This window comes from Parus major, chromosome 15, assembly GCF_001522545.3.
Source record: "Parus major isolate Abel chromosome 15, Parus_major1.1, whole genome shotgun sequence".
Lineage (NCBI taxonomy): Eukaryota > Metazoa > Chordata > Aves > Passeriformes > Paridae > Parus > Parus major.
Genome location: NC_031784.1, coordinates 4,178,272 through 4,203,559, shown reverse-complemented (window position 1 = coordinate 4,203,559; position 25,288 = coordinate 4,178,272). Strand labels below are relative to the sequence as shown.

The 25,288-nt window shown below is 55.5% G+C and overlaps 1 protein-coding gene across 7 annotated transcripts; it reads right to left on the bottom strand.

Moving 5' to 3' along the window:
- Positions 1 to 1,240: 1,240 nt before the first annotated feature.
- MVK (mevalonate kinase) lies at positions 1,241 to 25,204 on the bottom strand. 7 transcript variants are annotated; one of them, XM_015643556.2, is made up of 10 exons: positions 25,075 to 25,197; positions 24,844 to 24,991; positions 23,842 to 23,989; positions 22,710 to 22,865; positions 20,914 to 21,017; positions 20,044 to 20,089; positions 19,149 to 19,239; positions 18,628 to 18,744; positions 15,773 to 15,926; positions 14,007 to 15,459 (listed from the first exon to the last, which is right to left on the bottom strand). In XM_015643556.2, the coding sequence occupies exons 1-10, from the start codon at positions 25,189 to 25,191 to the stop codon at positions 15,308 to 15,310; spliced, it is 1,233 nt and encodes a 410-aa protein (XP_015499042.1). In that variant the 5' UTR covers positions 25,192 to 25,197; the 3' UTR covers positions 14,007 to 15,307. The 7 variants fall into 7 exon arrangements, with proteins under 7 accessions (XP_015499045.1, XP_015499044.1, XP_015499047.1 ...); XM_015643559.1 differs by lacking the exons at positions 14,007 to 15,459; positions 15,773 to 15,926 and adding an exon at positions 1,241 to 1,472 and having other exon boundaries at positions 25,075 to 25,203; XM_015643558.3 differs by lacking the exons at positions 14,007 to 15,459; positions 15,773 to 15,926 and adding an exon at positions 5,492 to 5,721 and having other exon boundaries at positions 25,075 to 25,203.
- Between the last annotated feature and the right edge of the window lie 84 nt (positions 25,205 to 25,288).

Sequence of the window (25,288 nt, the reverse complement as noted above, 5' to 3'; positions counted from 1 at the left end):
TCCTGTTAACCTGTGCCTTTGGCTCCTGTGGAATCAGCCAATTGCTCCAGAACCACTTAAAAGTTCGTTTCCAGAGGCAATTTGCAGCGGGAATGATTTGAATAAACTTTCTGTTGACTTTGCAAGGAGTTTTCCCAGCAATTTTCCCCAGCCCAGCACCCGACATCCACCTTGCCCAGGATCCTGTCCCCACCTCATCCCATCCCCGCTCCAGCCCCAGGGCAGGGCGATGCTCCAGAGCTTCCCCATCACTTCCAAGGGGAAAATCCCCTCCCAGCATCATTCCCCCAAGGGTCTTGGCCCCAAGACACCACCGGCAAAGGGACTGCCGTGGATGCCACCGTCGGCCCCCTGGGGTCCCGTTTGTGCCCCGGAGCGGGTGTCACGCAGACGAATGGCCGCTGTCATCGCCCCGTCCTGCCCCGAGGAGGTGTCACCGTGATTTATGGCACCGCCCGTGCTGGGGACCGGCAGCCACAGCCCCAGGCCCCGCCGGCACCGCTTGTCCCCGGGGTGGCCTCTGGGGACACCGGGACTGTCCCCGCGGGGGCTGTGGGGACCGTGGGTGCTGCCAGCTCTCCCCGCGGGGATGAGCCCGCTGCAGCATTCCCGGGAGAGGAGCAATCCCACATCCCCTCTGCCTCCTCCATTCTCCAGGCTGAGATTCCCGCTAGGATTGAGCAGGAATAGGCAGGAATGCTCCGGGGAGCTGCCCGCTCCAGCGTTCACCCTTAGGACCCACCGGGGCTGAAATATCCCCTTGACGCTCCAGATTCTCTTCTGCATACACCCCCACTTTATTTTATTCTTCTGGAGGAAACCAGAGGCAGTTTTTGCCCGAGATCTCCAATATTGATTCTTTCCCACTGGGAAATTGTATAAAATTCCAGAGAAACGACGCAGCCGGCGCTGGAAGCCACAGCCCCAGAGCTGCTCAGAAATTGCCTCAGTTAAATGAAATCGAAATAAAATCAGGGACGTGGTTGACATGCAAAGGTGGGTGATGGCACACGAGTCCTCATCCACCCCCTCCCGCCCTGCTCCATCCCCATCCCACCCCAGCATCCCGATCCTGCTCCTGCCATCCCCTGTGTCGCTGCCTCCCCTCAAATGGGGGCCCAGATTTCTTTGCTTTCGGTGACTTTTTCCAGGCACGAGGATGATTAACACATCAAAAGGCTGTTTTGCTTTGCTTAACAATATTATCTGCTTAACTGCCCCGTTAATTGAATCAGGCAGCGTTTGTTTGTGCAGGGGGAGTCACCCCAACAAGTCTATTTTATTTTGATGACTTTTGTGTCCTATTAGTGGTTTTTAATGCTGGCTCTGCCTCGCAGCAGAGGGAAGGAAAGCAGGACGGACGTGGAGCGGTCCCAGTGTTTTATCCATGAAATCCTGGCTCCTGGATTCTCTCCAGCAGCTGAGGGCGAGGCTGGCACAAAGGGGGACCCTCGGTGAGGACAGAGCCGTCCCTGCAAGTGCCAGGTGAGCGCCTCAGTGTCCCCGAGCATCCCAGTGTCCCTGAACATCCCAGTGTCCCCGAACATCCCAGTGTCCCTGAGCGTCCCCAGCCCCTCAGGCCAGGCAGATTCAGCCCCTGTGCCAGGTGCCAGAATCCCTCCTGCCTCCGCAGCTGGCAGATCCCCCTCCAGGGCTGGGAGCAGGGACAGGGACAGGCTCCCCGCCGGGGATGGAGTCCCTCAGTGGGACACGGGTGGGCTGTGGGGTGGGGTGGGTGCCCTGCAACTCCAGTGCGTGTCCCGGTGTCCCAGTGCTTCTGCAACCTCTCCATCTCAGGGTGGAAACCAGGGAACTCAACCGGATTGGGAGAACGGCCCCGGGGGTCCCCCCCAAAGCACCCACTGAGCCTTCCCCCCCTCCGGACGCTGCAGCGGGGCCTCTGAGACCCCCCTCGAACCCCCCTGGCTCGCTCTCCCTCTCCCCTCCCCAGGCTCCTACGCCTGAACTGCACGAAATCAGATTAAGGGCAGCAGACAAAGCCCCGCGCAGGAATGAACAGCGCGGAGCGGGATGGGGCCGCTGGAAGAGGGAAGGGCCCCGGAATGGGGTGGCTGGGCCGGGAACGGAGGCTGCCAGCCCCAATGTCCCCCACAGGGTCCCTGTCCCACAGTGGGCAGTGTGGGGACACGGGGACACAAGGACACGGCCCAGATGGACACAGAGTCTCCCCGAGCGGCCGCGCCGAGGCTGGAGGGTTTCCAGACCCTCCCGGCAACAGGAGATGATGCAGGGATGTCTCAGGGGTGATGGGGACACGTGAGGACAGCTGGGGACACTGCGTGGGGACAGTGCCTCCGGGGCAGGACCGAGCCAGCAGGTACAGGTGCTCACGGCTCTGCCCGGGAGCTGCAGAGCTGGGGTTTTATCCTTCCACTGCATCCGGGGCCGCCGCATCCCTGCTCCCGTTTTCCTCCGGTTCCCGGTGTTCCAGCCGGGCTGGGCTGCGACAGGCTGGGGACAGGCTGGGGACAGGCTGGGGACAGGCTGGGTAACGCTGGGAGCGGAGGAGACGGGATCGCTGGAGAATCCAGACAGCAAATAATCTGGCTCTGAAAAGAGCTGCTGATGCCTCATTAGCAACTTTGAAAAGCATCCGGTGAAAAAGCCTCTGCCCTTGTGCTGGGGGGTTTCTGCTCATTCGTCCTCTTGTCCTTGATTAATAAGGACATTTGCATGTAAATTGGCTCCTGGATCCTTCCCAGCGGTGCCGGCTCGAATCTGGCCCCACCTGAGGCGCTCCCCGTCTGCACCCCCTGCCCTGGAAGGTCTGTGCGCCCCCGGCACGGCCCGGCATTGTCCAGGATGGAGCATGGAGCTGGGACACGAACCTCTCCTCTGCCCTGCAGTGACTGGCTCGAGTCACCGATGTCTGCAGGGCTGAGACACGGGACAGGGACACGGGACAGGGATGCAGGGCAGGGACGTGCAGCTGGGGACATGGAGCTGGGACACAGAGCTGGGATGTGGAACGGGGACATAGAACAGTGAGAGGGAGCAGGGACAGGGAGTGGTGACAGGGAGTGGGGACACAGGGCTCCCTGGGGAAGCCACCAGCCCTGCAGTGCCCGGATTCCCGGTGCTGCTGCCCAGGCATGTGAGCAGCTCCACTGTGGATCCTACAAAGGCTTTTCCAGTTGTTGGAACATGCTCCCGCTCCCGCCCGCGCTCCCCTGGGATGGCATTTTCCAAAACAAATGCATTTGCTGGATGCATATGGGGAAGTGCCTCTCCGCCGGGCGATCCGTCTGCCTGTTTGATGTCTGTTCCCACATCGTGTCATTTTAAAAGGCAACATTTTGTTAATGGAAAACACTGCCTGGCTCTTCCCTCTCGTCTCTGCCAGTCTCGTCGGATGTGGGACAGGACAGGGGACAGGCCATGTGCCACCAGAGCTGCCCACGTGCCGCTGCTGCTTCCACTTTCAGAGCAGGGGTGTGAGGAGGAGGAGGAGAAATGACCCTGGTTGTGGGTCAGCAGCACAGGGAGCAAAGCCTGTCCCCTCAGCCATGGCAGGGAAAGGGGACAGTGGGGCCAGCCAGGGGACAGGGGTGTCACCTGCACCCTCCCGTTGGGTACAGGCAGACCACCATAGCAGGGAGCTGCTCCTCCAGGGTCCCACAGAGCTGCAGGAGACCCCCAGAAGGCACAGCCAGGCTCCATCTGCACCCTGACCCAGCCTTGGGGACCCCAACACCCATCAGGGCAATGCCAAGTCCACAAGGGGCCATGGAGCCACCAAACCGTGTGACAGCAGCGCCAGCAGGGACTGGAGGGAAACCAACAGGAGAAGGGGACTATTTCTAGCTGGGCACAGTGTGCCACCGCCACTGCTGTCACTGTCACCGCCTGCCAGCCCCTCGGCGATGGAGGGGGCCGGCTGCAGGCGCCGCGGGGATGGCCGGGAGCCAGCGCTGCCACCGCTCGGGTGACGCTGATTTCCCAAACACGGAGCGTAGCGAAGGGCGACGCTCCCCCGGCACAGCAAATTCCCCCAGCCCCCGCTAATCAGCAGCCAGCGCTTAATTGGCACATTTCTGCCTGGCTGGGGTCTCTGCCAAGGAGGGAACCTCGGCGGTGCTGGCAGCCGTGGCCTCCAGTGCCCTCGGTGGGGACAGAGCGGGGACAAGCTGGGACGGCTGTGGGGCCACCCACAGCGTTCTAGGCTTGACCACATCCCTCAACCTTGGATGTTCCCATGCCAGTGCCACCGCCGTGTCCCCCAAAGCGGGCGGCCTGCAGCAGGGGTGACGCCGGTGACGCCGCGGTGGCGCGCGCGGGGGTGACGCTGGCGCGAGCCCCCAGTTTGTGTCGCTCCCAAACCTGCCAGCGCGAATCAAAGGATCTGCCACGCACGCCGCAGCCCTTTCTTCTCATATCACTCACACCACTGCCACGCTGCATTGTGACAATGGGGTGTAATTAAGGTGTCAGCATATCATTTAGCCTTTTCAATATAAAACCGGGAGACAGGCTGGGAAATCTCTAGTCTTCTCTTTAATGAGGAATGCAGGGGGGAAAGAGGAGAAGTGGAGGTAGTGGCTTGGCAAGGGTGGGACAAAAGGCACCTCTGCGGTGTGGGGCTCTGGAGGATGCAGGGCACCGGGCTGGCACACTGCTGTGGGCTCTTGTGCTTTGCTGGGACCACCCAGCCCGGGAGGGAGGGGGAACCTGCTGGGGCCAGCCACTCCCAAGGCTCTGGGAGCATCCCTGAGGGGGCTGCAGGAGCCACCAGCACACGGAGAAAGCGACTGGCAGCTCCATGCAGGGCATTCCAGGTGCGTCCTGCCTGGAAGTCACGCTCAGACGCCGCTCCCACTCCGTGGGGGCCTTGCAGAGCTGTGTGGGACTCATGGCATGACCAGCCACAAGGGATGGAGCCACGCGTGCCATGAGCTCACTCTGGTGCCACAGCAGCACCAGGTTTGATCTGTGCTGTGTCCACCACGTTGCTGTTGGGGCCATCCCGGCCCTGCTCATATTTTTCCCAATCCCTGGCAGTTCTTACACAGGGAGACCCCGGCTGCATCCCCCCAAAAGCAGCGTGTCCCTGTTCCTCCCCACCATCCCGTGGGCACCGCAGCGCTCCAGGGCCGGCCGCAATCCAGAGGGCAGCGAGCGAGTTCAACACCATCAATAATCCCTGATGGCTACAGAAAGCGCTTTCCCGAGGAATAAATTCTTGCTGCATCAAAAGGAAGCTGCAAATCAATGCGGGAATCGCTCATTCTGAACGATGGGAACTCGTCTCGCTACAGTGGGAAGCATTAGCTGGGAACGGGGGGGACACGGGGCCGGGAGCACCAGTCCTCTCCATAAACTAGGAACCAAAATTAATGATGGGCTGAAACGGGAGCGGGATGATCCATCCCAGTGTCCCTGCTCATCCCGCTGCTGTGGCAGCCCCTGGAGCACGGCTGCAAATTCCTGACCCTGCCGCCTTCGGGAGAAAATTACAAATTCCATTTTATTTTTTATTTTTTTTTTGTCTTGTGTCTTGCATGATCCCTGACAACTTTTCCGTGCGGCTCATCGCGCTCGGGCCGGGCGGTTCAAAGCCGCAGCGGTGGTCCCGGAGCAGCCTCCGCCTCCATCCCCGCCTTTGTCTGCACCGGCTCCGGCTCTCAGGGCACTTTGGGAGAGATGGATGTGCGGCCCCGCCGAGGCAGACATGTTCCAGGCGAGATCCTGGGAAGAGGTTTCCTTAGCAACAATAATGAAGTGTGAGTGAGAGAAAAGCTCTCCCGGCTCTGCTCCCTTCTCTGGGGACTCCCAGCAGGTTTGGGGACCCCAAGGGGAGGCATTCCAAGTGTCCGGGACGAGCGCTGGAGCGGGAGTGGAGCTGCTGCAGATCCTGGCATCGGGATCAGCCGGGAGAGGGGGATCTGCCAGCGCTGTGTGTTGAGAGGCCAAACCAGAGCAGGAGTTGTGACCCCGGCACCACCCGAGCATCCCATGGAACAGCCTCGCCTCCGAAATCTCCGAGCTGCCTCTGCTCAGGAGGATGGAGATGTCCCATGGAAGCAGCCCCTGAATCCCAGTTCCAGTGGGAAACCCTGAAATTGGTGACCCCATCCCCGGCAGCTCCTGCTGGGATGTTTGGGAAGCGGGATGCGGTGTCCACACTCCGGGAAACATCTGCTGGAGCAAGGGACAGGGGTGGCTGTGCTGGGACAGGCCCAGCTCCTGCCCCAGGCCCAGCAGGACCCTCCAGACCCCTGAGGGAGCTCCGGCTCCTCCGCTGTATCCGCGCTCAGCTCCACGCCCCCTCCTCCCGGCCCCGCTGCCCGGGGATGGCACTGTGCCTCGAATCACAATTACAGTAAATAAATCCTATTAGAAGGACTTTTACTACCGCATGCTCCTCATTACAATCTGCCCAAACCCCCGGCTCCTGGGATCGCCCTGGTAATGAGGCCAGGATGGATGGATGCGGGAAAATTAACGCTGCTACAAGTTAATTTGTTTTTATTAGCACGCGGCGGCTGGCAGGGGGTGGGGGGTGGGTGCCATCCCTCTGGAGCAGCACAGGGATGAGGATCCCTCGTGGCACCTGGATCACAGCGTGGCATCGTCCCCTCAGCCACCACCTTGGCCTTGGGGACAGCACTGTCCCACCCCAGGGCGGGACGGGGCAGATGGCAGTGAGGAACCAGCTCACTGGACGAGGTCACATCTCATTAATAAAGGCTAATTAAGAGTAAATCATCAAAAAGAGGGGCTGGAGTTGTCTGAATAATCCACACAGGTGTTGCTGGTAATTAACTCAGGGCTGTGACAGCTCCTGTGGCACCGGGGGGTCACCAGGAGCGTTCCTGTCCCCATCCTCTGCCCTGTGGCCATCGAGTGTCCCCTCGTGCCCGCTGTGGCACCGAGAGCCACTCCTGTGGGAACAGCTGGGCCTTCCTTGGGCTTGGAAAATATAGATCCCACCGTTAATAATACATACATTTATTAAAATTAAACCACCGGCAGATATTACATCCAGCAGCACTGAATTATGGATAGACCTCAGCCCAACCTTTGTTTTTAATTAAAAAGCCCCTTTCAGTAATTCCATTAAAGCAGCAGCTTATGTTTTCCTCCTCTTCCCCTCTTTCAAGCGCAATCCGGCAGCGTTCGGGTTGCGCTGATGAAACGGCTTTGAAGTTTCATGAATTGCTGATGTAATTGAATAAAAATAATATTAAGGGGAGAGAAGGGGCGGGGGGAGAGAGAGAGAGAGAGAGAGAGAGAGAGACTTTTCTCTAAACCTAAATCCTAATGAAATCACCTTAGTGCGCCGAGCGGAGTGACAGCGAGCTGCTGGATTTGTGCATATTCCCGTAATCCTAAACCCATTAGCCAGGAGGCTCCGTGTGAACCACATGTTGCGGATTACAGCTGGGAAAAAGGCTCCCACAAAACCCTGAACCTCCCTTTAATTGCTGGGGGGAGGCACAGAGACCTCTGAGGGTGGGAGGAGCAGCTCAGGCCCCCCCTTGCCAGGAGCTCATTAATGTGTTTTTTTTAGGGAACTGAGGTGGAGAGCTTTCCAGTTGTTTTGCTGTGTACTGGCACTAATGGAAACAGGAATTTTTGCCATCCCTCACTGCTTTTGGAAGAGCAGCTTCCCCTGGGATGCCCGGCTGGAGGGGATGTTTGGGATGAGCTCTGGTGGCTGCTGGTGCCTCCAGAGCCCAGGTGGCTGTGCCAGTAAGGGGACCATGATCTCTGGGATTGAAAAGTGAAAGAAGCTGTCCCTGTCCATGGGAGAGGAACCTGTTCCGGTGGGAAGTGTCCCTGTCCATGGCACAGGGTTGGAACGAGATGATCCTTAAGGTCCCTCCCAACCCAAACCATTCCAGGATTCCACGGTCCTATGACAAACTTGCCTTTCCTTTCTTCCCTCTCCCCTAATTCCTTCCTTCCCAATTTAAGCTCCTCTCCAGGATAATGCAATAAAGACATGAAGCACCTAATTTTCGGTGGGGGACAACAGACGCGACGGTGTATTTACCCAGTCAAACCATTATGAAATCCTACAATTAAGGCTTCAATCAGATAAATGCAATTACATAATACGATCTTATACGATATAATTAAAAACATCTGCAATCAAACCAAGGCTGATGGTACAGTAATCCTTAATCAGAAATTACCCAGCTCCAGTGGAGAGGTTCCATCCTGGAATCTGGAGGGACACGGTGGTGGCGGCGCCATCCCCCATGGAGGGAGGATGATGATGGCCATGGGGAGCTGGAGGGACCTCTGGGACAGCCTTGCTGTGCCCCCAGATCCATGCCCACCTCCCCTGGGACACCGGCTCAGCAGGCACGGTGGCACGCGGAGGTTGTGACACAAACAGAGAAGGAAGGAGTCCCCAGCCTTGCCGGGGTCTCAGGCTGGCAGTTCCTGCCTGCAAAGCAACCAGGGATTCTCGCTGGGAATGGGAACAGACATCAACATCCACTTTTGGTTGTGCTGGCCACGCCAGTCCCCCATCCTGCTGCTGGGCCAGGCTGCGGCTCCAGGGCGTTGTGCCCAGCCCTGGCGCGTCCCCGCGGCCGCCGGCTGGCACCAAATGAAGACAAATGGGCTGGGTGACACATCAGCATCCATTAACGGCAGCGCCGTGTTGGGAACGCTGGGGACGTGCCAGCACCGGCAGGAGCAGTGGCAGCTCTGGGGCCAGCACCCCACCCTGGAGCCCAGAGGTCACAGGGGGTCAGCCTTGGTCTCCCACACCCCCAGCCTGGCTCTGCCCAAAGCCCACCTGGAGCTGTTGGCAAGAGGAGGAGCTGGATGGGATGCAGCCCTGGCAGCCACGTCCCCATCGCTCTGAGCCCCCCACCCCTGCAGCCCCAGCAGCTCCTGCCCTCACTCACACCTGCCTCTCACAGGGAGTTTTTGGGGGTGCACACAAGAACCCCCCCTTGCTGGTGCTGACTCATCTCTCAGGTGGCTCAGGCATCTCAGAACAGCATGTGGTATTCCCAGCCCTGGAAGGGATATCCCAGCCTGGGAAGGGATAACCCAGCCCGGGAAGGGATAACCCAGCCCTGGAAGGGATATCCCAGCCCTGGAAGGGATAACCCAGCCCTGGAAGGGATAACCCAGCCCTGGAAGGGATAACCCAGCCCGGGAAGGGATAACCCAGCCCGGGAAGGGATATCCCAGCCCTGGAAGGGATATCCCAGGCTTGGAAGGGATAACCCAGCCCTGGAAGGGATATCACAGCCCTGGAAGGGATATACATCCAGCCCATGCGGTGCCTGTACCACAGTTGTCCGGGGGGGTCAGAGCAGCCTCAGGATGAGGCAGGAGCACTGACCCTGCCAACCTTTTCCACCCACTGACCTTTCCCCAGCCCCTCTCGGAAATGCCACAGAGCTCCTCGCCCGGCCAGACGAAATGTCAGGGAAGGTGGATGGAATATTTCCAGCCACTGTGCCGGGTGCTGCAGGGGGGTTTTCCCCAGCGCTGTGAGTGGCTCCAGAGGGAGCACTGGCTGTGCTCCAGCCTGTCCCCATCCTTGTCCCCACCCTCATCCCTGTGCCACTCCAGCACAGGGCCGAGCTGTGCTCGGCTGGCTGCGAGCGTTTAAGCAGAATTGAGTGTGTGTTCAGGCACTTTCAAACACAAGTAATCTTCATCTGGGAGACGGGAAGTGAAATATGTTATTGCCGAGCACAGTAAATTACCCGTGCCAGCCCCAGCGGATAAAACATCGCCATCGCCGGCCGGCGCAGTCACTCACCCGCGCTGGGCCGCCACCGCCCCATCAATTATGGAACAAATGGCTGCTGGTCAGCCTGGACACGGGACCGGGACTCGTGTGGTCACCGTGGCACCAGGACACGCCCCAGCACCAAGCAGGCACCTGGTGTCGGTGGATGGATCCCTCCTGGAAAGCACCAGAAGGTCAGCGGGAGCTGGGGATGGACTGACATTTCCAAGCAGCTTGTTGTGCCGGCTGGTTCAGCTCCCGCTCCCCAGGAGTGGCCCCAGCGGGGTGTCCTTGTCATCGTGGTGATGCTGCTTCGTCAGGGCTAACGAGCTGCCGCAGCGGTGGAAGCACCCGGGGAAGGCGGGAGGCGAGCGCGCAGCTCCCGCTCCTTTATTTTCCCGGGAAAGACCTTTGGAAAGCCAACCCCGAGCCCATAAAATAAATAAAATAAATTCCTGCAACTTTAACAATCATTGTGTTGGATTTGGGAGATGTTATTCCTCGTGACAGACAAGGGCAATTATCTGCTATCCGCCAGCAGTTTTAGCCTAATTTCATTACTGCTGTGCAATTCTTCCCGAGCCGCCAGTCTATCACTGTCTCCCAGAAAGGATTAGCCGGCACTTTCTTCATCTTCAAATGAATTTTAGCTGTCATGCCCTTGATGAATAGAAGAGGGAGGACGGTGAACCCACACTGGCGAGCATGGTAGCCCGGCTGTGCCATGGTGCCGGCACCGGGACTGTGCCAAAGCATCACCGGAGCTGCCGGGATGTGCCCTGGGATTTGCTGCCGTGCAGGATGAATCGACAGCGGGGTTTTCTTGGAGAGCACCCTGGAAGTGGGCAGGGCTCAAAGCTGGTGCCCAGCATCCAGGAGGGATTACAATGACAGGATCTGTGATACAAGGAAATAATGAACACGCCATCCTTGCCCCTCGCCGGGAGATGCTGATCTGTCAGCCTGGGCCGCTGAGGGATAGAGAAAAGCAATTTCAACTTCAGAGCTGAAAGTGCAGAGGATGCTGCAGGGAGGGTGTCTAGGAGACAGTGTCCCGGGAGGATCCAGCATGGTCCCAGAGCTGAGGGGAGAATTAAGGCTTTGTTTTCCTGGCCAAGCTGGGATAAGGCACATGGATCCCAGCTCAATGTGTGCTGGGCTGCCTTGTCCCCATGACCTCGAGATATGCCAAGGGAGGGCAGGAGGACATCAGGAGGAATTTGCTCGTGGAAAAGTGGTCAGAGACTGGAAGAGGCTGGCCAGGGAGGCTTGGAGTCCCCATCCCTGGAGGTGTCCAAGATGTTCCTGGACATGGCACTCAGTGCTCTGGGCTGGTGATAAGGTGGGGGATCGGGCACAGCTTGGACTCGATGATCTTGGAGGTCTTTCCCAACCTCAATGATCTTGAGATTCTGTGAAATAACAGAGCCCACCAGCAAGGAGAGCCCAGCTGCTCTCAGGACACACAGAGGGGGTGCAGAGCCCACCCCGGGTCCCCCCAGGACGTGGGACGTCACCTTGCGTAAACGGAAGCTCCGGAGCCGGGGGCTGGCACCGGCCCAGGGCTCTGTTATTTTTGTAAACGTTCATTCCCACCCGGCACAGCATCCTGGCAGAATATTTTAGCACCTTTAATGCAATTTCCTTCTCCCTCTGAAATATCATTTTAATAGAACCCAGCCACACCGTGTACCTGCTCCCTAATAAACCTCTGCAACTTTAATGAACTAAATAGCAAATTACTTTTTTATTCAAGAATGAAATTTCATCATATTCATAATTCATATTTTATTTCAGACATCTGCTGCTGATTACATTACATTTAACTAAAATTAGATGATGCTCAGAATGTAATTAAGCCCCTGCCAAATTCTCTGGCCCACCAATACCAGCCTCGCTCAGCGGGGGCCGCTTGGAACCTAATATGTAATTAGGAGCTATTTTCTAGCTGTTTTTAAAGTCTGAAAATTAGCTGCCTTTATTAATCACACAGACAAATATAAAGCAGAGCCAACGCTTGCTGAAATTTCTAAAAAGGATTTTTTTTTAATTATACACCACATAGCGCTGAGACTCATTTTGAATGTTGATTTGTTGTGCACTGACATTTTGACAACTAGTTCTCAATTTGTCTGTCGTAGTTAGGCAACAACAAAGCAGACGGTAATACTTAACTTTCAAAACCTTCAGCGTGCTAGGAGGGGAGAGGGATGAGGGGGACTGGGAGGGACAGGGAGGACGGGCTCCCCACGAGCCCTGGGAATGGGGGAGCCCCAAAATCCTTGGGGATGGGAAGCAGAGGGGACAAGGGAGGTGTCAGATGCACAAATCACCCTTAAAATGGTTCTGTGGAGGTCCCTACTCGCCCCGGGGGAGCCCCAAACCCTCCAAGTGTGTCCAAGGACATGGCACTGGCCCTGCAGGGCGTGCAGGGTGTCCCAGTGCCACCTCCTGTCCCCAGGAGGGATCCCCGGAGCAGTGGGAGCCCCGGGGGTGTGAGCAGCCCCCCACCCCGCGTGACTGCGCGCTGACATTTCCTCTCTCTCCCTGACCCTGTTCCTGCTCTCTCCGTGATCTCCAATAATGTCACTGCCTCCTCAGCATCTACTCAGTGGAGCAGAAAGAAGGCTCTGCTGACACCGAGTGCAAACAAACAATAATACCATCTGTGCCTGCCAGGGCTGGCCAGGGAGCACCGGGGTCCCGGCTCAGGGGACGACATTCCAGGGGGTCCAGAGCCCTCCGGGGCACCGGGACATTCCCCAGGGATGGGGAGAGACACCCTGGCATCGATGCTGCCCCGGGCACTGGCTGCAAAGGACAAGGAAGATTTTAGAAGATATTTTTATACCAAGTGTTTTCCTTTTTGCTGTCACTGAACACCGGTGACCCCCATGCTCCTCAATTCTCAATCCCTCCTTTAGGCTGGAGCACAGCTTCCCCTCCCCGTGCCTGTGCTGGCTATTAGAGGCAAAGCCAGGCTCGTTAGTCTTGCTGCGGAGCTCGTAATGTGAAAAATGAAGCTCAAGAAAAATTAGCCAAATTACCAGGCTAATCCTTCAGCAGCAATCGCTGCCCTGCTGCACATCCGTCCCGCGGGGTGCCTGGGAGAGGAGGGGCTGATCCATGGGGAGAACACGCTCCACAGGCTCCAGTTTTGCTTCCAAAGCAGCAAAACACAAGAGAGGCAGGGCTGTGCCTTATTCCGCCCCACTCCGTGTCCCCGTGGGACATCAGTCCCACGGCAGCAGCTGCTCCTGAGGAGGGGCAGGGATGGTTTCCGTGTGTCCCAGGAGGTTGTAACTCGGTGTAAGGGAAGGGAAGATTCCCCTGTGGAAGGTGGGGTCAGAAACATTCCAGCCAACCCTCGGGTTGTCCCGCTGGGTGTAGCAGTGCCTCTGCAAAGCGTTTGATGGAGCTGGTGAAGGAGGAGTTTGGAAAGGACGGAATGGGCACTCCCGTGCTCACAGATGGATGTGAAATCTGTGCTCACTCCAGACTGGGACTGGCTCCAGCTGCTGACTTCGGCAGATCTGGTCCCTGTGGCACAGGGAAGGCAGATCCCAGCAGTGCCTCTGTCACCCTCCTGTCACGACACTGCCACCACCCTCCCTGCCCCAGAATGTCACCGCTTCCACCCTGCCACGGAGCAGAGCAGGATGAGCGCTGCTCAAGGAACTCTGCAGAGGTGGCTGGTTCAGGCTGGACATCAGCAGGAATTTCCTCATGGAAAGGGTGGTCAGGCCTTGGCAGGGGCTGCCTGGGGAGGTTTGGAGTCCCCATCCCTGGAGGTGTCCAAGGAAGGCCTGGATGTGACACTCAGTGCTCTGGGCTGGTGACAAGGTGAGGATCGGGCAGAGCTTGGACTCGGATGACCTTGGAAAGCTTTCTCAACCTGAATAACCCTGGCATTCTGTGAATTTCCCCTCAGTTCTAGTCCCCAGCCCTCAGAGCCAGCAAGGCTCAGCCCCAGACGTGCTGTTTTGAAGGGAAGTTCCCCGTGCTGGATCTGGCATCTCTTTGTGCCAACATCACAAAGTCGACACATGTAAGTGGTTAAAGTCAACACATTCACAGATCCTCACATTGATTACACTGTATTAGAAAATGGTAAATTATTTATCAGCCTTTCTGACTTGTGATTAGTGTAAAGCCGCTCTCAGATGCAAATTGGAATTGTAATTAGACATGTAGAAAGGCAGCATCTGAGACCTGCTTTCCTGAAGCAGTGTAAGGTGCTTTTTTTCCTTTTGTATCCAGCATAATTATCAAAGAACACTTTGCACATAAAAAAACCCATGGATTTATTAAAACCAGAGACAGTTTTACATGGGATCAGGGAACTAAAGCTGGTCATCATGATGCTGGGAGTTTAGAGCTAGAACATCTCAGCTTCTCACACTTGATTTTTTTTTATCCCTGAGCTGGAAGGGGAAGACAAGTTCCCCATTTCTGCCAATTCATTACTCAGCTTTGAGTGAAGTGATTCTTGAACACAGCTACACTTAAAAACCCACTTAAAAAACCCACTCCAGACAAACAGAGCGATGATAAAACCCCTTTGGCACGTACAGCAGAGACCACAGTCCCTCAGAGTCAGCTCATGACTCCCAGAGATTCTGGCCTCAGCCACTTCCCTTTCGTTCTGCGGCACAGCTCATTAAAATTTCAGGAGTAAAAAATGCATTTACATTTTGTGTAATAAGTCTAAATGCATTTAGGTTTTAGAGTTTGACAACTGCAACTTATGGTGAGCTTTTGAGGACGTGGTTTGGGTTTCTTTCCCCATCTTAATTACATCAAAGTAAACCAAACACCAGGCAGGGTCACAGATGTGCTGGCTCAAGACTGAAGTGTGAGACAACAACTTCTACAAGGAGGAATTTTAAGCCTGCCCTTGGCCTGGAGCTGCCCTCCTTGCAGGTGCTGTTTGAGACAGACCTTGCACATGTGAATAAAAAACAGAGCCTGACTACAGGACCCTGCTTATCAGCCCAGGCAGAGATTATGGAAAAGAGTAAAAACCAGTGATTTCACTAGAATTGTGCTTTATCTTGCATTTTAATTATCCAACACTTAATTAATAGCAAGGTAGAGCTGTATTAAAGGTTTCCAAATGTACTAAATGTATTAAATATAGTCCAGAAGACACAGAGACCCGAGCATCAAGCCCTGAGCTGCCAAAGATGCTCCTCATCCAAAAAATGTCAAAGCACCATGCACATCCACCTTGCCAGCCCCCACAGGACACCAGGGATGAGGGAAGAGACACCACATGCATCCGAAGCAGCAAAGTGTCATTATCCACCCTGGAATCCAGCCAAGCCCCTCTCCTCCTGCCCCTTGGGATTAGCATAGCAGTTAAGGAAGGAAATTCCAATCAGGATTTTGAGAGCCTTGGTCAAACACCACTGGGTGGGTGCTCCCAGGTCCCAAATCCCAGTGACACCAGGACCCAAACTGGCTCCATACCCACATCTGGAGGCCCTCAGCCACACAGGAGAACAGGAAGAAGTTTCCAGGCATGTGGACACACACAGCTCTGAGGACGTGGTGCCAGGAGCTCAGTCCTGCAGCAGCTCAGCACCTGGCGAGCGCGTGCTGCACTTGGGCACTCAGAGAGGAGGCGGAGTGCAGCGTCACCCCGGGGGCCCCGATCTTGGTCTCCCAGCATTCAAATCCACAGGCACACAAGTCTTGCTTGGCTGCTTCCACGGCCAGTGGGGAGGTGTCTGCCAAGAGCAAGGGAAGAGCAGCCAGTCAGCTCTGCCACTGCAGGGAGAGGGAAGGGGCCATGGCTACTCCAAACACAGCCCCTGGCACAGGGCCAGTGCCCTAAGGGGCTGACACACATAAATGAACACTCTGAATCGGGCCTGGATCACACACTGCAACCCACAGTGCCAGGCAGTGCTGGGACACATCCCACCCATCCCTCCAGAGCCAGACCAAGGCTGGCAGGGATTCCTCTGCTCCCAAACCTGACCCCAACCCTACCCAAGGCTGTGAGGAAGAAGAAGAAGATGCCTGAGGGGCTGTACTGACCTGGTGGCAGCAGGGTGATGCCACAGCCACCCCCACCAGCCCCGGTGAGTTTGCTGTGCAGGCTGTGGGATGCTGTCACCTGGCACAGCCTGTCCAGGGAGGGGTGGCCCACTCCGAGCACATTTAAGTGGTGTTGGTTTATGTCAAAGAATTCCTAAAAGCAACCATGAAGAGAGGAGATGAGCACACATCGGGATAGTGTGATGCAGAGTGGCAGCCCTGCCTTCCCAGACACCGCTTCACAACCTCCTCATTTCTGCAGAAATTTGGCCACCAGCACCAGGAGCAAGGTCAGGCCAAAGTCTGAGGTCTGGGATGCTCATGTGCCCCTATCCACCAACACAACTTGCACAGTGACAGGGGTAAAACAGCTCCTGCACCTTCCAAGAAAATCCTGATCGCTTCAAGCTTCCAGCAGGAATTTTTTCCTGAGCTCTCTGATGCTTCCTGACTGTTTCTCCTCTGCCCTGTCACTCAAGTGCTGAGCAGGAGGCTGTGCAAGGCCCCTTGCCGGCCGTGGGAAGGGCACCAAGCCAGCAGCTCTCATTCCAGGCTGTCACCCTGCCCTGCTCTGCAATCCATCCAGCAAAGCCAAGTCCAGGGATTTCTGACACTGCTGAGGCATCGCTGGAGAGGTGACACAGAGGGACCTCCCCTTGTTTGCTCTGTGCAGCACTTCTCCTTCCTCACAGCCTCAGGGCCTGGGCTGAGAGCCAAGGAGCCTCGCAGCAGCACCATGCTGGGAATCTGGCACCCAGCTCAAGTGGGGTTGAGAGGGTCCTTCCCTCTGGGAGCAGCACAGGCCCCTCTCTGCGTGAGCCCACTCTCCTGGCAGAGCTGTGGGAGCATCCCTGCCACGCTTCCCAGCCAGCCAGACCTGCTGCTGCTGCTGGAGAAAGCTGGACCAGCAGCGAGGTCCAAACGGCCCAAGGGATGGACAACACCTCACAGAAGTGGAAGTTACAGCTTCTCCCCTCCCAGAAGGACAGGTGAGGAATTCAGGAGCAGAGGGAAGGGCTTGGCCTGTGCTTGGAGCAAGTCTGGAGCAGAGCCAAGAGCAGACAAGGGCTCCCTGAGCATCGCAGGGCACTCCCAGCCCATCAGCACTGGCGGTGGAGGACGGTTCTCAGCAACACTGGTCTGACAAGCCCAACTCCATCACCTCCAAAGCATTTGTGGCTCTTCTTTTCCAGAGGCTGTTACAAGCCAGGAGCCAGCCAGGACAGGACCAGTCCCAGAGAGGCTCCTGGAGCAGCCCTGTGCTCCCTCCCCCAGCAAGCAGCACCAAGCTCTTCCCTGCCTGCAGCTCCTGGTGAGCCAGGAGGGGCTCTGTGCACGGGGCAGGTGTCAGCCACCTCCCCCTCCCTCAGCTCCACCTGGGAACCCTGCCAACCCCACTCAGGAGGGGACACTACAGAAAGAATCCCTCTCCCTCCTCCTGAGGATTTCTGCCCAGTGCTTAAGGAGCTGTGGGAAGGAAGGAGTGGGCAGCAGGCAGAGCTCAGCCACCACCCATTCCAGGCTGGGCAGGACACACATCCATCCAGAGGCCTCTTTATATGCCTGAGTGAGGGCACAGCACTGCCTGTGATGATCCAAGACACCTGTCATCTCCTGATCCAAAATCTGCCAGGAATCCGATGACAGCTTATGACACACTAGACTAGTTCCATGGTTCAAATACAGCGCTGGCCAGAGCTGCACATTTCAGAAACAGCCCAAAAGATGTATTTATATATCTATGTGCTGCATCTAATCAGCTGGGCCTCTGTGGGCTCTTCAAGCACAAGACAAAACAAGATTCAAGACAGGAACCCGCTCACTGCAGTGCAGCTTCCCAGGTGTGGGATACGGCATTTTCCATGTGAGGATCTCAAAGCACAGCTCAAATTATCCCCCCTCTTCCCTGTCCCCCGACTCTTCTGACAGCCTGAGGATGTGGAATTAAGATGAGGAGTTGTGTGAAGTTGTGCTGTGAACAAACTGCAGACCTCCCTCAGCTGCTGGCAGCTCAGCCCACCCTGGGGGGTGCACAATCCCACCATCCTCCTCCTGCAAAGGGAGCAGGACTGCTCTGAACCCCACAGGAACAACCCAGAGCAAGAGCAAGGACAAACAGAGGTCCTCCTGAGAGCCAAGGGGAGGCATCCAGATGCCAACAAGGACTGGTACCAAATGGTTCCTGAGTGTCCAAGTTGGCTCCCAGGGCCAGGCCAGGTTTGCCTCAGCTGGGACACAGCCACACATCCCTCCCCCACGGTGCTGTGGAGCAGCATTACAGCACTCTCAGCACTTCTTCCACTTGGAAGCCTGTTCCTCCCCCCTCCCCAGCCTCTGCTCTTTGAGCAAAGCCAAGACAAACAGATCTTTGTGTGCACCTCGTGCATCAATGTCAGGTCAGCTCTGGGCACAGCTCTGTCTGTGGCTCTCTGGAGCCAGGATGAGCGTGGAGCACCAGGAGCTGGCTGGGAACCAGTCAGTCCATCACAAACCAGTGGCTCTGGGCTCTCCTCACTCCAGCCCTGGCAGTGGCAGAGCAGCTGCTTCACAGGCAGCAACTGCCAGAGCTGTGGCACTCAGTGCAGGAGAAACAAACCCTCCAGAGCCACAGGTCCCCTGAGCCCCAGGCCTGCCCCCTCCCTCCCTGCACTGGAAGAGGCACCAGCAGCAGCTTCTGTCTCCTGGCTCCAGGAAGAGAAAGCAGCACATCCAGACCATGGTTTTGCTTAGAACTGAACATTTCCTGCTATCACCTCTTTTTTTTTTTTTTTTTTCCCAGACCTAATGTTCTTTAAATGACATTTTGATGTTCAACAGTAACAGTGGCTAAAAATACTGGTGAGCAAGCCCCTTACCTCCAGCACAGGGTAATGCTCTGGTGATGGATTTTCAGGCATCGCTTCCAGAACATTTTGGCACTCCTGAGAAATGGCACCGATGGAGTCCAGCACTGGGTTCATTATGGAAGGGAACTGGAAAGGGGGAGAGAGGGATGTGAGGTGCCTGCTTGCTGCTCTTCCAATACCACTGGGAGAAAATTGGTCCCAGTCTCTTTGAGCTGGGCAATTGCTCCCTCATTCTCATAGCAGGGCAATGGTGACCTGCTCCTGACTGAAAAAAAGGGGAGGAAGAGAAGGAAACAGGCCAGAGGAAGGAACTGCTCTTTCTATGATTGCAAATAGGTGATTTTTAACTCCTGTTAAACTGGAGGAAGGGAGGAGATGAGCTGAAACCTCATTCCCAAGCAGCTGGCAGAGAGGAATACAGTGACTACAGGAGATTTTGTCCCAGAAGATTCCTGTGGGACCCGTGGTCCCACATGAGGGTTATCTCCCAAAGGTTGTCCCCCACATCTCCATCCCACAACCATCTGCACCTTCAGGATCTTCTCCTTTACACCAGCCACCAGGACCTTGGTGCTCCGAGGGACTTTTGTGTTGGTCAGCAAGATCCTCAGTGTGGGCACCCTGGAAGCAACAGGAGACAGAGAATCCCAGAGTGCTTTGGACTGGAAGGGACCTCAAAGCTCATCTCATTCCAACCCCCTGCCATGGGCAGGGAACATCTCCTGGCCTCTTTCCTTCACACTCCCCAAGGCTACAGCTTATTCTGCCTCAAAAGGCCTCTCTGAGCAGGAACCCAAGATTAGGAGTCCCATTCATTTTACAAAACTCCAGCAGGTGTTTCAGTGCTGGCTGGGTTCAGGCTTGTTCCTCCTGGATACAAGGAACAACTGTACTAGAGCTATAAATAGGGCTGTAATGTATTTACTAAAATCCATGTTTTTCAAGCAAATTTTTTTCCTTTGAAATACTCTCTACAAGAATAGCCAGCAGTGGCCATTAACTGCTAATAGAGCAATTTCATGCACTGTGAAAGATTTTAATGGAGTCAGATTATACTTCTCTGGCAGGAGGCAGAGGGAACACACAGGACCTGGAATTCTCTCTGCCAATGGGTTTTCCCCACCACCAGGTAAGTACAAAGTTCCCCCTCCCCACCATGTCATTTGCTGCCAGGAGCAGATCCATTCCTGCTGCCCATAATGCCATGAAATTAATATTGATCCTTTGTGCTGTGTTCATCTAATGTCAGATAATGACCAAACGTTTCATTGTCCCCATCCACCCCAACAACTGGGGCTGCCCACACCCAAAATGGGGCTGCAGAGCCATCTCCCATCATCCTTATACCCTCCAACACCCACCCAGAGCCTCTCTGACATATTCCACCCACCGTGTGTGAGGGTTATTTTTAAACTCCAATATTACCTCTTTAATGGTGTGATTTTTCCTGCTTGGTATCTCAGGGCTCCACCTAAAGTAAAATACATGTATTGTCTCAGTACAGAGCGAGCTGAGAGATAACACAGAAGGTCTTTCATCTTCAGAACCTCACCCAGAGCCTGTGACAGTAATTGCAAGAAACACCAGCTAAATGAACCATGTTCTCCAGCAGCACGGCCCTGCCTCACCCTGCTGCCTTAATGAGAGGGTCTGGCTGGACATGCTTAACCCAAGGCCCTTCCCTTTGCTCTCCTCTCCTCCAGGATCACGTCAAATAATTTTTGCAAAGGCAAAGGGTCTGGCCAGCATGAAACCTTTCCTGAGAAAACAGAATCCAGCAGCGATTCCACACAGCAGAGCCAAGCACATGGGATTCCATGGACTGAACGTGTGTGCACTGGTGTCAGCAGCCACCCTGCAGCATGGAATTTCATTGTCCAGGAGGAATGTCTCACTTGGCTCCTACCCTCACAGAGGCACTGCCATTAGGTCTCATTAGAAAGACTGTTAACAGTCTCCAAGGACACTTTCAAAACACTGGGAAGTCTCTGCTAATTGAAACTAAATGACAGCTGTCCAACTGCATTTTCCCCTGCATTATCCCTGGGACAGGATTAGGTTTCTTTGTTCACTGCAGAATGTTTAAATATCAGTTATTTGCAGCGAGGTCTCTGCTCCGTGGCACCTGCCTGGGGGTGACAGAGCTCTGGTGTTCCTGCAGCCAGTTCCCAACATTCCAGCTGGCTCCAGGCCCAGCTCACACAAACTGAAAAAAGGGAAGGATTCCCTGTGCTCAAGCCAAAACAGGGACCTGAATTTGGGAGTTTCTGCCTGGGAAGCAGCAAATACACCTACCCCAGGTGCCAACAGCATTATCCACACCCGATGGATTGCCATGGATCACCTGCTCCCCTCGGAAGGCCCAGCTGTTAATCAGTGTCAGCTCTTCTTCTGTCCACCTGGAAGACAAGGAAGTATCTCCAACACAAACCAGTCCAAACCAGTGGGTAGGGAGGGATCAGTTTCAGGGGGAAGATCCCAGCCTGCTGAAGATCAGATTTAATGGAATTCAAGTCCAGACTCATCCCCACCTCCCCAGAGTGTTACCACACACACCAGAAAGGCTGAGGGAGTTGGGATTGTTCAGCCTGGAGAGGAGAAGCTTTGGGGTCACCTAATTCCATTTCCTGATGAGGCTACAAGAAAGATGGAGAGAGCCTCAAAGCTCATCCCATCCCACCCCCTGCCATGGGCAGGGACACCTTCCACTCTCCCAGGTTGCTCCAAGCCCCATCCAACCAGACCTTGGACACTTCCAGGGATGGTTCCCTGGGCAGCCTATGCCAAGGCCTCCCCTCCCTCACAGGAGGAATGCCCAGTATCCCATCTAATCCTGCTCTCAGTCTGAGCACAAAAACACACCCCTGACCCTCCCTGCACACCACAAATCCATTCAACAGGTATTCCATGCTGGAGCAGAGGCACAAACCCACATTTTGGAACAGCCTCGCAGCGTCTTGCAAGGCAAGGCAGAAATTCCAAGCGCCACCTGCTATCCAGAAACCATTCCCCTTCACTCCTGCTTCCCAGGGCCTCGGCTGAATGTCTTTATCCATGTCCACACACCTTACATTCCAGCTGCCAGGATTTAATCTGAGAGCACTCAGCAAACAGCTCACACCAGCAGCCTCAGGAACAGGAGTAAACCACTTGTTTCTAATCCTCTTTGAGAGGCTGCGATTCCTCCCGACACAGGAGCCTTTCTATCCCGCTGTTCTTTTCTTGCCACGGGAAGCAAAACCCTTCTGAAGTCAGACACCCCCAGCTCTGCACGCCAGCTGGAAGGCAGGAATAATGCTGGATCCATGCTGAAGCCACGGAGGGCGAGCAGGGAATGAAGACATCCTCGCTGCATCGCTTGGAGCTGCCCTTTTATTTCACAATTTGGGGGATTTGCTCAAGCACAAGGGACAAAGTGCTCCCAACAAGAACTTCTGCTTCTGGGTCAGGCTGCAAATTCTGGTTCAGAGGCAGAGCACAGAATTACCCCCCACTTGCTGTCTCACTCTCAGCCCCACAAAAAATCCCACACAACAAAGGTTCTGCCCCTCCAGCTTTGATTTTTAGCAGCTTCAAACAGAGCCCCCTCTCACAGGGGCACAGCACTCCAGGCTTCCAAAGGAGAACTCCAAGGGCAGAAGGAAAGAAACTCTTTCAACCAGGTGTTGATAAAAGGGAAAGACAGGCAGGAGATCAGGAGGAAATGTAGCACATGCAGAAAAGAATTAATGGGAAATGCAAAAAAAAAAACCCAGAAAGGATCCTCAAGGACTCAAAGGAAAATCTGGAAGATGCTCAGAGACAGGAAACTGAGGTTGAAAAATTTCAGTGTGTTTTATTCTACTGAAAAAATAAAGCTTTTTTTACCCTTTTTAGGTATTATCTGATCCTGAACAAGGGAAATGGAGAGTTTCACAAAATCTGTGACAGGACTGGGAACACTGGGAAAGGACAGGAGATGGGCTCAGGGTGTCACTTGTGGTGACAGCCAAGGTAGACCATGAGAGGTGGCAGTGCCTGAATTTGTGCAGGTAAGAGGAAAGGTGGGGCACAGGGAGCAGAACTGTGCATCCCAGGCTGGAATTCCTTACCTGGCTGTGGGCTCTCCCTCCTGCAGCGGGCAGGAGATGGCTCCACACACCATGAGCAGGGCTGCAGCCAGGCACACAGCATAGGCAGCACTGGATCCCAGCCCTGCTCCCATGGGCAGCTCCGAACACACCAGGATATCCATGCTGGGAACATCCCTGCAACACAGACACAGGGACTGACACAACCACCCTGAATTCCACCTCCAGACAACATTAAAAAGGCAAAGGAGGCAAATTAGGACTGATGACAGGGAAAGTTCATTGAGAACTGGCAACATCAGCACGTGAATTTGACACACAAGGGTTTCAGGAGGGGTTATTCCCAAAGGGAGCAGCCTGGCCAAGCCACTGTGCTGGAATAAAACCTTCCAGAGCTGGATCCATGCTTGACACAGCTCATCAGGCTGCTAGCAGCTAACAGGGGCACTTGGTAACTAAATACCTGAGCAACACCATAAAGAGCCCCTTCAGAGACTGTAAACAGGATTGTAAACGTATTTCTGAACAAAGTGTAAACATCCCAAACCTGTAATTGCACAGCCACATCCCACTGGAGCCACAGGCTGGTGGGGAAGCTGGAACATGGGCATCTCCATGTCCCTTTGCTCCACTGAACACACCTGGGTTGAGCTACAGAGCCCAAAATCAAGCCCAGGAGGTTTTCAGTGCTGCTGAGTGACAGTCCCAGTGTCACCCTGAGACTACAGGGAAACCACGACCCAGCTGCACATCCCAGCTCTTTACCCTTGGATTTCTTGGATGAGAATATGGAAGCTGGGCTCTGTTTTGGTTTCTGACACTGCCCTGAGCACCCATCCAGCCACACTGAGATCATTGATGGTGCTGGGCATGGCTGGGAACTGGAACAACCCCAAGTTCTCAGAATTTTAGGGAGATTTAGCGTATAAAGAGATCAGACTTAGTTCAGACAACAAATTTACAGTTTATTTCTGCTTTTCTATCCTAAGCCAGGATGACAGGAGCTGCCTGCTAGACAGAGATGTCTGTGTTGTGACTGTGGCATGAACTGCTCTGGTTTCTGCCCTCAAAATTAAGTGAGAGCAGACTCCCAGCTCACCTGCCTGGGGCACCCACCCACCACCAAAATTTTGGGACAGGAGCAGAGCCTTACCCATACTTAGCAGAAATAGCCAGGCACATATACAGGAAGGCAAGCGTAGCAAGGCTTTCTGGAGCTGAGGCTCCAGCAGCAATTCCAGCAAACTCCCTCAGTGCATCCAGCTGTTCTACACTGGGAGACTTGGACTCATCAAAGTCAGCTATGGAAGCAAGCAGGGGAGAGTTAAAACACTTAAAAAACAGGGAATTGTTACACTGAGAGCAGTATTTACAACAAAACCTTCTGTTACAGTAGGCAGAAACAGCTGGGGCAAATTTCAGGTTCTACCTGAGGATTCATGATAAAATAAAAGCAAAATCTCTGAAACCCCAGGGTTTCCACACTCCACACCTCCAACTGTTTCCCTGCCCACACCTCCCAGTCCATCCATCCATATCACTATGGAACATGTGGCAAGTCACAAACTCTTCATTAAAAAATGTGGATTTTGGAACTGGGATATCCAGGGGTGTCCAGCCAGTACAAGAGGCTGCGGAAATTCCTGTGAGGGCTGGTGTGGGACAGACAGGCAGGAAAACAGGCCCTGTATCCCTGATTTCCCCTGGAGCCCCCAGCTCTGAGCAGCTTCAGAGAGCTCCTGCTTGGCCCTCACCAGTAACGCACTGGGATGTGGAGCCAGGCTGGCTCCTGCCAGTGTCACAGCATTGCCCGAGCTACAACAGCACCAGAACAAATCCCTGGAACCTAAAACAGGAGAGGACACGGCCACGCAAGGACACCTGAGCATCAGCGAGGTCACAAGGGGCACGTGGGGAGTGTAAGTAACTGAGGGGTGCAGGGACAGGTCAGTGAGCGAGCCAGAGACAGCGAGGCCCTGAAACACTGCAGGGGGGACAAACAACCCCGCGGGGGTCTCTCCAGAGTCACCCCACGGGGGTTCTGCAAGGTCACCTCATGGGGGGCTCCCAGCACGGTCAGCGGGGTGTAGCCGGTACCGAACAGTACCGAGAGCCCCTCACTGCCCCGGGACAGCGGTTCCTCTCCCGGCCTTGCCTGCGATTCGCCCCCGCAGGGCCTGGAGATCGGGCGTGTCCCAACTCCTCCTGAAGCCGACACCGGGCAGAGAGACGCTCACCCGGCCCTCAGCGCTCGGCCGCAGGCGGAGAAACGTCCGCAGGTCCAGCGCCACGGCCAGGGCCACCTGCGGGCAGAGAACGGGGGTCAGCGGGGCCGGACAGCCCTTACCGACCAGGACACCCCTTACTTTTCCCGTCGTGCCCTCACCTTGCCCAGCACCACGGCGTGCTCCCCGTGCAGGATCACCTTCCCCGGAGCCGACACCGTCAGATCCCGCGCCCACATCGCCGCTGCCTCACGGCCCGAGGCAACTGACAGCCCCATCCACCAACCGGGGCTCCGCCTCCCTGCGCCCAGCCAATCACCGAGCGGCTCGCGAGGGCGGGACTTGCGGGCGGCCAATGGGAAGGGGCCGTTGCGG